We start from the raw sequence: 11,477 nt of genomic DNA on the forward strand, positions 1-11,477 counted from the left end.
TAACTTGTACTCGCGTCGCGCGGTTTTTGCAATAAAAACTACGAACAGCTGTTGATTGCAGCAATTTCTGGAACGCTGTGGAACTGAAACTAACTTATCGAAATCCAAGCAACAGCTGTGAAGGGCCTGAAAACAAATCAATTTGAATTGAAAAAACAACGAACTGTGTGAAATAGTTTAGTTGGAAACATTTGCTTTCCAAAGAAAGAAAGCACACAATCTAATATATATAAATAGTTCTGCAACCAACTTTCAGATAGCTGAAGCCAAGTGGAACTGGAACAAAGAAACAGCTGGCCAGCGGTCGAACGAAATGAATTTAAATCCACATTTTTATAAACTTAAACTTATGTAAATAAAAAAATAGCTTAGAGATAAAAAACATTGGATCATGATCAACTTAAGTTACAAACTAGATAGTTTACATATTTCATATGTATCAGACAGACATACGATACGATGATGAGCGTGATTGGTAAAGTATGTGCAGTATATAGCATATACATAGTTCTTAAAACTAAACAAAAAGTGTTTTTGTTCATGTAATGAGACGACAGCAGTGGTTTTTTCTTTTCCTATTTTTGGGATCAATCTTCGATTTCAATGGCGGCCGGTGGCTCTTGATCCTTTGCTGGCCCTTTCGCGGTTGTCGTCTGTTGCCTCACAATCGACTGTGGGTCCGGCCGGAACTTCCAGTCGGCTGGCAGCATGGACCTGCATTCCGTCTTCCGCATGAGTTCGCTTCAAGAGGGAATCGAATATTGAAATTGTGTGATTTACGTGGACTTTCCTGTGCTACTCACCGATTGAGGTAGGCGCCAGCAGTCACGCGATTCGCGAAGCGCAGAATTCCCACATGTGGCATCTTTAGAAAGAAATCGTCGCCCGACAGCTTGGTGCGATAGCTTGGCAGTCCATTAGACACCATATAGCCATATGTACACTTTGTCGCCACCCCTTCCGTTTGAGTCGCACTTTGCGCCGTCGGTATTTTGGCTGGCAGGGATGGCCGCGAGCGGGCCTGCTCCGCGGCAGCAGACGGTTGGCCAGGCAAAGAGACGCGGGCGACCATCCGACCAGGAGTGGCACGGACGTACGGTGGGTTTGCCTTCTTTGCCGGTTCCACCTCCCCAGCAGCCGCAGAAATCGGAGCCGTTTCCGGCGGTGGGTCTTTTACCGCTCGTGCTCCTTTGTTGGCGGTGGACGGTCCTACCCTGGAGGGGTACAACCTCACACAGGTGCCCGCCCTTGCGGTGGCGGGTCCTACTGGCGGTGTAGGACGTGGTCGTATCGGCTGATGATTACCTATGGAGAAGGTAGTTGCCGACTGCTGGATAATGGTGGGCCCAGCCTTGGATGTACACGCTGTAGGTGTGGCTGCGCGTGGCTTCTCTGTAGACGCGGGAGTCGGTTTAGGTAATAGTCTTGGCAAATGTCTAGGCCCCCCAGAGACACTACGCTTGGTGCCAATCTTGATGGCTTCACAGCCCTTGCCTAGTGATTTGGAAGTTGCTTTGGATTCATTGCCATCCATTTTGGTGACGGTTATGCTGGCAGGCAGGGCTGTGGCTGTTGCTGTGGCTGGGGCTGTCGGGGTGCCGCTGCTCAGTAGCTCTTGCAGCGATTCGTTGATCCTGGCGCCAAAACTGAAGCGTCCCATCTTAGGAGCCGGCGGGTCCAAGGAAGTAACATTGGATGGACTTGGCTCGGGGGCGGCGCCGGCTACTGTTTGGGTGAGTTGGACCTGGGGTGTGAGGAACTGGGTGGTGGGCGCCTGAACCCCAATCGCCGGCACATTGGCTATGAAGGGTACAAAGGAGCCAGTCAGCTGCCAGTTGGTCGCGGTACTGTCTGGAAGGGAGGATTCTGGGGCAGCATCTGGAGTGGCGGTGTCTGGGGTGATATGCAGGGCCCCACTGCTGGGAATTGTTTGAATGGTAAAGTTCATGCGCGGTAGCGCCTGCACTCTCTCCGGATCGGACAGTGGGAGAGGTTCCACCACCGGCTCAAGATCTGTCACCGTCTCCATTGGCTTCTCGTTCGCACACTGGTCCTTTTTTTTTACATGTTTCTCCGACACTTCTTCATCTTCGTCGTCGCTGTCGATGATGACAACCGGCAAATCGTTGGCGGGCACCAACTGTTCGCTGGGATTGCCAGGAAACGGAACCGGAACTAGGTTCCCAGCGGATGGCAGAGGGATCTGCGGGGCATTGGAATCAGTAAGAGTCTTCTGATCCTCCATATCGATCTCAAAGTGCAGCTGTCCCTGAACTTTGAGCACCCAAAAGGCCATGCTCCGGTGGTGGGGCTGAACGGGAATGGAATGCTCTCTCTGGTAGACCTCTCGCAGCATCATCTTGCCATCGACGCTCTGCAGCAGCACCAGAACGGGTGGCGACATATCTAGCCGCAGCGGCCCGAAGTAGATCTTCTTTCGAGAGGCGGCCGTTACGAATGCATCGTATGGGGCCTGGTGGAAGAACTGAAGCTTCACCAGTTTATTCTTATCACGGGCCACCCGCATCACCTTGTGTATCCTGTCCAGCGATATCATCTCCCCGAAGGCGGGCACAAAGATGTGCGAGAAGTCATCGACAAGATCCAGCACCACCCAACGATGGTCACCCTGGTAACTTTCGGGTATATCCAGTTCATCCACATCGTTGCGGGTGACCTTGCGGAACTCGATATTCGTGCGGATGTTGGAAGCGTTTGCCTTTGTGAGGGCCTGATTGGAGGAGGCTGCTGGTCTTAGATCAGCTTCTGAAGCAGCCACAGATACAGATGCAGATGCAGATGCAGATGGAGATGGAGATGCAGATGTAGGTGTAGATGTAGATGGAGTCTGTTCCTCTGGCACAATCGTAATGGCCGGAGCATCAGGGGCAGCAGGCTTCTTCTGGTGTTCACGAATGCGCTGCTTCACCAGCAGCGAGCAGAGGACGTTTATCTTCTTGGTGAGCAGTGGATGCGTCTGAGGCGTCGGCTTAGTGCAGGCGCTGCCCTGCATGTGGCGCAAAAAGCCCTTGACCAGCCAATAGCTCTGCCTGCCCTGCATCACCACGGCCAGTCGGCTGGTGTACTCGTTTCGCTTGCTATCCATCAGCATGCGCGCCATCATAGGGGTATCGGGGTTGGCGGAAGCGAATCTGGTGTCCCCAATGGCGATGGCGCCGCACACTGCAGGCATCAGGTTGGTAGTGGTGGCCGCCAGGAAGGTGTACGTCTTCATTTGTACAATCCAAATGTACACATAGTTACATTCGTAAGCGGCCAGGAAGTTGGTCCACTTGATGATGCACAGAATCTCCTCGTTGGGTGCTGGTATGATTTTGCTCTCGCGCTGCAGGGCCAAATCAATGTCCTGCATCTTCTTGCTGACCAGCGAGTTCATGTTCTTCACCACCTCGTTGTAGAAGGAGCGGAAGTTGGGCGAGTCCGCATCGGCCGGGGTGGGCCCTATGCCACTAGCAGCCACGGCAGCAGCGGCCGCTGTATTCATGCCAGCCCCTAGCACGTCCACAGAGGCGGAATTCAGCGAGTAGCAGGCTGAAATGCGTGGCACTTGTATATCCAAATGAAGCTTGCCACTCTCCATCGGAGCCCTGTCTGATTGCAGTTTGGTGCGTTTGCTGGGAGGCATAGGTGGCGCATTCTGACGGCCTGACGACGGTACACTCCGCTTTCGGCTTCCTGTCTGCTCGCTCTCATCCGAGTCGTCCCGCACGACGATGACCGGGGCCTCGACCCGGCCCTGGCTCTCAGCCTGCTGGATTAACTGTCGACGTCTCTGCTTTTCCAACTCCTTGCGATAGAAGAAAACGGCGCCATCAATGCGACGCCTGAGCAGCTCCTGCTTCTCGGTCGTCTCCGTCTCAGTTACGTAATCGCGGGTGATATCCATGCGACAGCGATTCCGCCGTGTATAGGAACGCCTGGGCACGGCTACGGCACGACGGCAGAGATAGGGACGCGAAATGTAGTAGGTGTAAATGTTGTCCAGCTCAACGCTACGTTCATGCGGAGACGATATGCGAGGATGTTGTTTTGAGGAGGGTGCAGAAGATGCGGAAGGTGCGGGAGATGCGGAAGGTGTCGAAGATGCGGAAGATACTGCTACCTTCGGCGTACACTCGTCTTTACGCACATTCTTTGGGGACTTGGGCAAAACAACTTTAGGCTTTGTAACCAGCATCCCTTCTAGTTTCGGCAAAGGCGGCACCGGCAGTACCGTGGCCTCCTCCTTTTCAGCCACCTCCAGCTCGGGTGGGTTTTGCTTTTTCCTTCCCCTCTTCTTAGGCTGTTGCTCCTCCGGTTGTCGCTCAAAGCTATAGTGCGCTCGGGTGGCCAGCTCTGGGTTGTAATGGGATACGGTCGCGTTCCACTGCTCCTTCTCGATGATCACGGGCTTTCCCTCGGTGGCCTCGCCGCCACAGAAGCACTTGTAAAGCTGATGAGTCATGCAGAAGGGTGCTAGGTTGCCCACATCGCGCAGGCGACGGATCGAAACAAGGCAATGCTTCAGCTTGGCCAGATCCGTGTCCTTCACGGTGCAGCTCTTGGTGAGAGCGGCAGCGGCATTCTTAGCGCTAGCAGCAGCTGCCGCCGAAGCCGCCGCCGCAGCAGCTGCCGCCGTGGCAGCCGCAGTCACAGCATTCCTCTTCGATGTGATCCGGGAGGGCGAGACTATTTCGTCGTCGTCGTCAAACATGTTCGAGTCGTCAAAGTCTTCGTAGCGTTTGGGGGCCTTGGTGCAGCGTCGCTTCTTATCGCCCTGCGACTCGTTTATCAGCAGCGTTTCGTTATCCGTGAGCACCAGTGTCGAGGTGAAATCCTTCTCCATTTTGGCCAGTCGAGCAGTGGCCTTGCGTCGCAAATTGAACGCATCCTCGTTGGAGATGCTTCGCCCCTAAATAAGCAAAAACACACAAAACGAATAAGTCTGACCCGAAAAGAGCGGGGTTCCAATGAGAGCTTACATCGGCCGTTTTCACTCGCATCACTCGGGACTGTTCGCCGCCCAGGCAATGACACTCGATTACGCAGTCGGCGCGTCCGCAATGGTCCCGCATCGGCAGCTCGGCTCCGCTCAGACTGGCACAAAGGCAGCCCAGCTGGCAGTGTTCCTTGATGCAAGGCTTTTTGGCTGCAAAAATAATGCAGGATTAAAGGATTCCTGACTATGACCTCGAATTGGTTTAAAAAGCACATACCATCCGCATTCCTGGCGGCCGCATCTATGATGGTGGCATTGAGACGACGCAACTCATTGGCCAGTCGCTTCTGCTTGGTGGGACGACGCTTCCAATTCCCCACGGACTTGTCATCTTCCTCCTTGACGAGACTCAGGTCGACGGCAGGCTTCGGTGGGCTGCTTATCGCTGCGGGATCGTCCATTGTCAGAGTATCCTCGGTGATGAAGCTATTCTCGCTGCAGCTGATGGCCACCGTGTTGATCATGTCATTGATCATGTTTGCACAGTCTAGCATATCGGCGTCGGGCTCCTGGGGTAGAGCCTTACGGAAACCGAACTTTTGCAGCTTGTGTGGCTCCTGGTAGAAGCTGGGATCCATCTTTTCAGACCGATCAACGACGCGACGCACTAGGATGTGATTTCGATCGTTTGTATAGGGAATAACGAAGGTGAAGCTCTTCCGTCTACCGGCTGCCGTCTGGGAAGCCTGCTCCTCGGCCTCCTTCATGCAAACAGGCGGCTGCTGCTGCAGCGTCGACACACTAAACTCGGCCCACTCTCTGGTTATGTCATGATGGGGCAGAATATGCTGCAGATACCGCCTGGCAATCTCGTCCAGTGGCCGCCCCAGCTGTGGCATTACTTCCAGCTGGACGGTGGGCATGCTGACCACAGCCATGCTGCCGCCGGCCAGCAAAAGGGCTGCCGTGTCGTCATCCAATGGCTTCTGTAGCGGCTTCATCGACAGCGGACAGGGTGGAAAGATGGCAGATACTGGATACTGATTGAGCCGCTTGTGATGCATGGCATTCGTCGCTGTAGTGGGTAGAATATTCAGCTTGGGTTGAATCGCTGCGTCCAAGCACAGGTCGTTGCAATAGACTGTGGCCGCCTCCTGGGGCGTCAGTTTGCTCTTGTAAGGACGCTTCTCCCGCTGCAGATTGTTGCCTTGGGCACCTGGCAGACGAACCCTCTTACCGTCCACCTGGATCACCTGTCGGCATCGGAAATAGAGTTTTTTCAGTCAATGGACAGCTGGAAGGCATTCAAAACTCACCTGATAATAATACTTTGACGTTTCAGTGGCCACATAGCTGGCCGCCTGCCAGCCCTGGCGGGTGAAAGGCATCTGAGTGGTGGAGGCCTGCAGGTGCTGCATCGCCGCAATCTTGACCTTCCGCTGGCGCTGCTTGCGCTGCAGCTCCCTGTAAATGTTGGCCTCGTTGTTAATGATGGCCATCTTTTGGTTCTTGGAGCGCTGCAGGTACGAACGACGCTCGGCCACCGTGCGGAGCCGCTGCAGGGCCTCGGGAACAGCTGGCATATCCATGGGTGGCGGCAAACTGTGTGAGGTTACCTGCCCGTCGTGACCCATGGGCTCCAGGAGTTTCTCCTTGTCATCGTTGATGTGATGCTCGCGCATGTACGCATCGAGAGATTCGCTGACGAACGCCGAATTCCCCTCCAACGTCTTGCAGCTCTGTGGCACTATGGGAGTGAGCAGCATTCCCGGCTGATGGACGCTCTCATCGAAGCCGACAAAGTCGCCGCTGCCATCCTCTTCCGCTGTAAACGCAGGAATGGACGCTGGACAGTTTTCAATAGGTAAATTCGATTCCCGGGCGAAGGTCTTGACGCGCGCTTTATTGATCAGCATGTCCAAAAACTTGCTGCCACCGGATTTCTCTGATTTCTCCGATTTGTCAGCTTTTTCGGCACTAGAGCAAGCACTGGTCTGGCTGGTATTCTCTTTGCTGGGAGTGGCTGGCGTAGGAGCATCTTCCTGGCCGGAAAACATTGATTCGGGTGACTTTGTGGGTGTCTTCTCGTCCGTCTCCTTTGAGGGGGCGATGTCCATTGGCTTAACGCATTCGCTCTGACCATTGTCCTGGCCGATCCTTTCGGCATGCGATCCTATTTTGGCAGCAGTCTGACTGATCTCTTTGGCTTCGAGCATTTCGACATTTTTGTGTGAGTCTTCTATCAGGCAGAGAGTCCGTTTGCCAGTCTTGAGCAGCTCCAGTTGTTGCTTCATTTTCTTGGACAACTCCTCGGGTGGCAGCGGCTCGGACACGTTGTATAGCTCCGTCTCCTCGTGCTCCTCGATGTGGCCCATTTTCTTGTGATGGTTTACGATGCTAAATGACCATTTTCTGATGTTCTTCTTACGCCTCTTGATCATCCGCTTGAGGCGCGGATCGAAGAGACAGATGCGAACGCGTTTCCGGATAACGACACGGTTGTTGCGTCGCCTGCGCCAGGCGTAGTTCCGCAGGACACAGCGTGGCGTCAGGGCATAGATGATAAAGCGCTTCACGTTCCACCAATTGCGATTTAGGAATTCCCTGGACACTGGATATTTTCGTTTTAGGTGGCGATATTTGATCAATTGTTTGCCTTGTAATATGATAGGCGGCAGTTCGCTGCTAGTCATGCTGTAAAATATTTACAAGCAAAAATGTGTGTCCATTAGTCCTACGAAAATAATTTATTTTCACTAAATCTATTGTACCCGCCCCAGGAAACGATCGACTGTATATTAATGGGCAGCACTTTTTTGATACAATGCACGATCACGTTTCGCAGGACCTGTCATTTTAAAATGAGTTGACAGCGCAATTCAGAATCTTAACTTCCATTTACATTTACCCGGTGGCGTGGCGTGGCCACATCTTTCGATGCTGTAATTGCGTTTAGGCCAAAGCGGGCTGGTGCATTACACATATAATTAAACAACTTTAAGCCAAGGAAAGTCTCGTAGCCACGTGCAGAATAACAAGCAGCGTGCTGCCGAGTTTGCAGCATGAATCTTGCAGTGGGTTGGCAGCACCGTCCGCCGGGGACACATACATACATATACACCTGGAATAAACCGTATTCCCCGGCAATCATCGACATGTAGCATGCATCATATTAAATCAAATAAATTACCACGCACTTTTTTCGACACTTAAAATATCACAGGAACGATATTGTTGCGATTTGGTTTTGCGCCTTTTTCCCAGTCGCAGCAGTGCACACAAACGCTCACACACAAGCAGGCAGGGCAGGCGACAAGAGCCAGAACCATATGCACCAGCAGCCATCAACAAAACATTTTACACTTTGATTTCTTTTCAGCACTGACGCCAGCCACAATAAACAATTGCACTGCCCAAAGGCATTGCGCATGTGCACACAAAATAGCTTTTATCAGTGCATGCAAACAATTTTTTTAAACGATTTATAATGCAGGCAGCGCGTGCGAATTCGCGATCACAAAACAGCATTGATTCTAACCGAGTGAGTGACGCTGCCACCGTCAGAAGTGTAAGTGTGTGTGTGTGTGTGTGTGTTCTTTGCGTGCGTGAATATTGGGCAATTTCGGTTCCAGGCGTTCCTCTGGAATACATGGCAATGGCACACTGGCTGAACCAAGTGTGGGCGGCGAGGGACTGGACTTAGATACATATATGTAAATATACATGTACTGTATGCTTACGTTCGTTTGTAAACGAGTGCACAGATTACCGATGAATTATGTAAACCATAAATAAATGCAAAAGGAGCGGGAGACGAAGATAGACCTTACTTTTTCAACACTGAAAATCGGCGTTTAAACGTGGAAAGTTCCGTATCTAGGTGGCGTACCTCCCTGAACCTTGGAATCGCGATCAAAGCTATATTTATTGAATCCAATTTTATATTACCACATCAAAATGCAACCATGTGCAACTGCATTTTATTCATGTTTTAGTTTACGAAGTCGTCACTCAATTTCAGAAAATAACCTCAAAAATTCCCACACTTCGTGTCAGTCAATCGACGTTAAAACATCTTAAAACTTAAAAAAACATTGATGTATCTGGTCATTGCAGGTTAATTTCCTTGCGACAATATAATTCGGTACAGAAGTGATCAAATACAAAACAAAATTCAACATGGCGTCTCTGGTCGTCAGCAGATACATACACAACCGATCACATGCGTCACGCAAAAGCACCCCTTTTGCGCGGCCATGTAGAAAAATCTCGAATGATAAAAATGTCCTTTTGCACAACTTATTGCTTTCAGATTATTTACCTGTACAAGCAGTGGCTATCCGCACCGTGCAAGTTCCGAAACAATCACAAATCCGTGTAGTTTTTACTATTTTACAAGCTCTTTTCACAATTAATCAACAGCCAGCTCTCGTTGCTCACGTTGAAAAAAGCCAGCGAATACATACACAATGCGTGAGACACAGATGCGCACACAATGACGGGCTCGATAATTCCAATATGGAGACCGATAACTGCCCGCGAAGGGGACCAAGGTTTGCCACATGTGGAATGAAACGCAGGGTTGCATATTAGAGTTTGGTCTTTTATACCTGATATTTTCATTCTAGAGGAAATGTGCAAACACAATTCGAAAATAAACCTGCACACCAGATAGAAATAAAGGGACAGTAACTAGAATTGGTGGTCTTTTGACGGCAAACAAAGTCATTCAAATTAAGCCTTGTCAACAATGCCCAATAAAAAAATGTTGTTGCGCTTTTTCTAGGCAACTCTGTACGTCACCTGATTCCCGCAAAAAATGCTCAGAGAGAATCTTCTGCGTTGTTGGGGTTAAATGCGCAAGTGGAATTTTATTCTGTGGGTTCATTTATTTCGAGTTTTTATTCATTTAATTTTTTATTTATATACAGTCAATGAAAGATAAGTCGTCAAATAAATATCAGCTATAACAAGTGCTTTACAAATGAAACAAACCTTTTGCGATTACGTTTCTACGTGGTGAGGCAGGCCACTGTAAATGAATAGAAAACGTGTCGGTTAATTCTTTCTCAGGACAATCTTTATAAGCTTTTAGCATAGTTTTTATATTCAGTAGGACCTATTGGATTTTGTGTTGCGGTTATGTGAAAATCATGCCACATTATTCAGTTTTTTTTTAACATCATTTTAAAACAGAATCGGGTTTAAATGTATAGAAATATTTACCTTGAACATGTAGACAATCCGTACTTGAGCTGCAAGAGATAAGGAAGGAAAACTTTAGTCGATTGCAGAAAATATAAATGAATAATTAGTTATAACAAATTGAATTCAGTAAGACCAATCTCGCATTCAACAGGAGAAGTTTCATTTTTCAGATAGGGGCGAAAGTTTATAGCTCATCAGAGAGGGGAAAGTAGTGGACCTGTAAATTCTGTATATTCACCTTTGAGTTGGGCCGATTTTGTATAATCATCAAATGTGAGTAGCAAAGATTGGGACACATCTGGAAGAACAAACAAACAAAAAAAATACGTTCAGTATAGAATCCTACAATATGTTGTCTATTCTATTGCGATGATAAATTTCAGTAAGACCAATCTCGCATTCAACAGGAGAAGTTTCATTTTTCAGATAGGGGCGAAAGTTTATAGCTCATCAGAGAGGGGAAGGTAGTGGACTTGTAAAATTCTGTATATTCACCTTTAAGATGGGCTTATCTTGTGTAGTCATTCAGAGTGAGTAGCAAAGATTGGGAGACATCTGGAAGAATAATACAAGAAATATTTTTATTATAGAATCCTGTAATATTTTGTCTATTCTATAGCGATGGTAAATTTCAGTAAGACCAATCTCGCATTCAACAGGAGAAGTTTCATTTTTCAGATAGGGGCGAAAGTTTAATGCTCATCATAGGAAATACCTTGCGTAGAATACAACAGATTATTTCTCTCACCTTATCTTGTGGGCGACAGAATCCAGATCCATTAACGACTTTCCAGCGACTGCAAGAGATATAAAGAAACGTTAGTTAGTTTTGTTTATTTGCTAATAGAAGTTCAAATTGATGGAAATATTTTTTTCAGTAAGACCAATCTCGCATTCAACAGGAGAAGTTTCATTTTTCAGATAGGGGCGAAAGTTTAATGCTCATCACAAGAATAATTACCAGATAAGCACTCCAGAGAGGCACTAACGACACTCACCTTATAATTTAGCTGATATTTAGTTTTACGTCGGGCCACTGGTTTCTCCAAGCTGAAAATAGTTGCAAAATTATATCCATCGGGAACATATTAGTGTCGGATATGGAACTCTCAAAATTGCTTGTTTGCTTATTCATTCAGTAAGACCAATCTCGCATTCAACAGGAGAAGTTTCATTTTTCAGATAGGGGCGAAAGTTTAATGCTCATCATAAGGCAGCAGCAAAAGCAGAATTTGACCGAACTTTTAATCAATTTCAAATTGAACTTACCTTTAGTTATGTTTTATGTGTGGCTGCTCACTGAAAAGCTAAACAGAACTGAACTACTGGG

At 48.8% G+C, this 11,477-nt stretch overlaps 1 protein-coding gene, 1 long non-coding RNA gene and 5 other non-coding genes across 9 annotated transcripts; all 7 read right to left on the reverse strand.

Annotated features, from left to right (window-relative positions):
- Window positions 1-163: 163 nt before the first annotated feature.
- Window positions 164-9,314, reverse strand: LOC6601331. Of its 3 annotated transcripts, none has more exons than XM_026985584.1 (6): window positions 9,261-9,314; window positions 6,256-7,633; window positions 5,217-6,192; window positions 4,983-5,149; window positions 804-4,912; window positions 164-741 (listed from the first exon to the last, which is right to left on the reverse strand). In XM_026985584.1, exons 2-6 carry the CDS (start codon window positions 7,630-7,632, stop codon window positions 588-590), a joined length of 6,783 nt encoding a protein of 2,260 aa, XP_026841385.1. In that variant the 5' UTR covers window position 7,633; window positions 9,261-9,314; the 3' UTR covers window positions 164-587. The 3 variants fall into 3 exon arrangements, with proteins under 3 accessions (XP_026841385.1, XP_002026382.1, XP_026841384.1); XM_002026346.2 differs by lacking the exon at window positions 9,261-9,314 and adding an exon at window positions 8,137-8,382; XM_026985583.1 differs by lacking the exon at window positions 9,261-9,314 and adding an exon at window positions 7,848-7,870.
- Window positions 9,315-9,826: 512 nt separating this feature from the next.
- LOC113565173 lies at window positions 9,827-11,317 on the reverse strand. Its single transcript, XR_003408492.1, has 6 exons — window positions 11,146-11,317; window positions 10,896-10,944; window positions 10,643-10,702; window positions 10,386-10,445; window positions 10,166-10,194; window positions 9,827-9,971 (listed from the first exon to the last, which is right to left on the reverse strand). It is a non-coding gene; the product is annotated as an uncharacterized LOC113565173 (long non-coding RNA).
- LOC6601333 lies at window positions 10,262-10,348 on the reverse strand. The gene has a single exon (XR_048162.2). It is a non-coding gene; the product is annotated as a small nucleolar RNA Me28S-Gm1083 (small nucleolar RNA).
- Window positions 10,518-10,607, reverse strand: LOC6601334. The gene has a single exon (XR_048163.2). It is a non-coding gene; the product is annotated as a small nucleolar RNA Me28S-Gm1083 (small nucleolar RNA).
- LOC6601335 lies at window positions 10,770-10,861 on the reverse strand. The gene has a single exon (XR_048164.2). It is a non-coding gene; the product is annotated as a small nucleolar RNA Me28S-Gm1083 (small nucleolar RNA).
- LOC6601336 lies at window positions 11,013-11,103 on the reverse strand. The gene has a single exon (XR_048165.2). It is a non-coding gene; the product is annotated as a small nucleolar RNA Me28S-Gm1083 (small nucleolar RNA).
- On the reverse strand, window positions 11,275-11,363 carry LOC6601337. The gene has a single exon (XR_048166.2). It is a non-coding gene; the product is annotated as a small nucleolar RNA Me28S-Gm1083 (small nucleolar RNA).
- Window positions 11,364-11,477: the final 114 nt, after the last annotated feature.

This window comes from Drosophila persimilis, unplaced genomic scaffold (assembly GCF_003286085.1).
Source record: "Drosophila persimilis strain 14011-0111.01,24,50 unplaced genomic scaffold, DperRS2 tig00000002-arrow-pilon, whole genome shotgun sequence".
Lineage (NCBI taxonomy): Eukaryota > Metazoa > Arthropoda > Insecta > Diptera > Drosophilidae > Drosophila > Drosophila persimilis.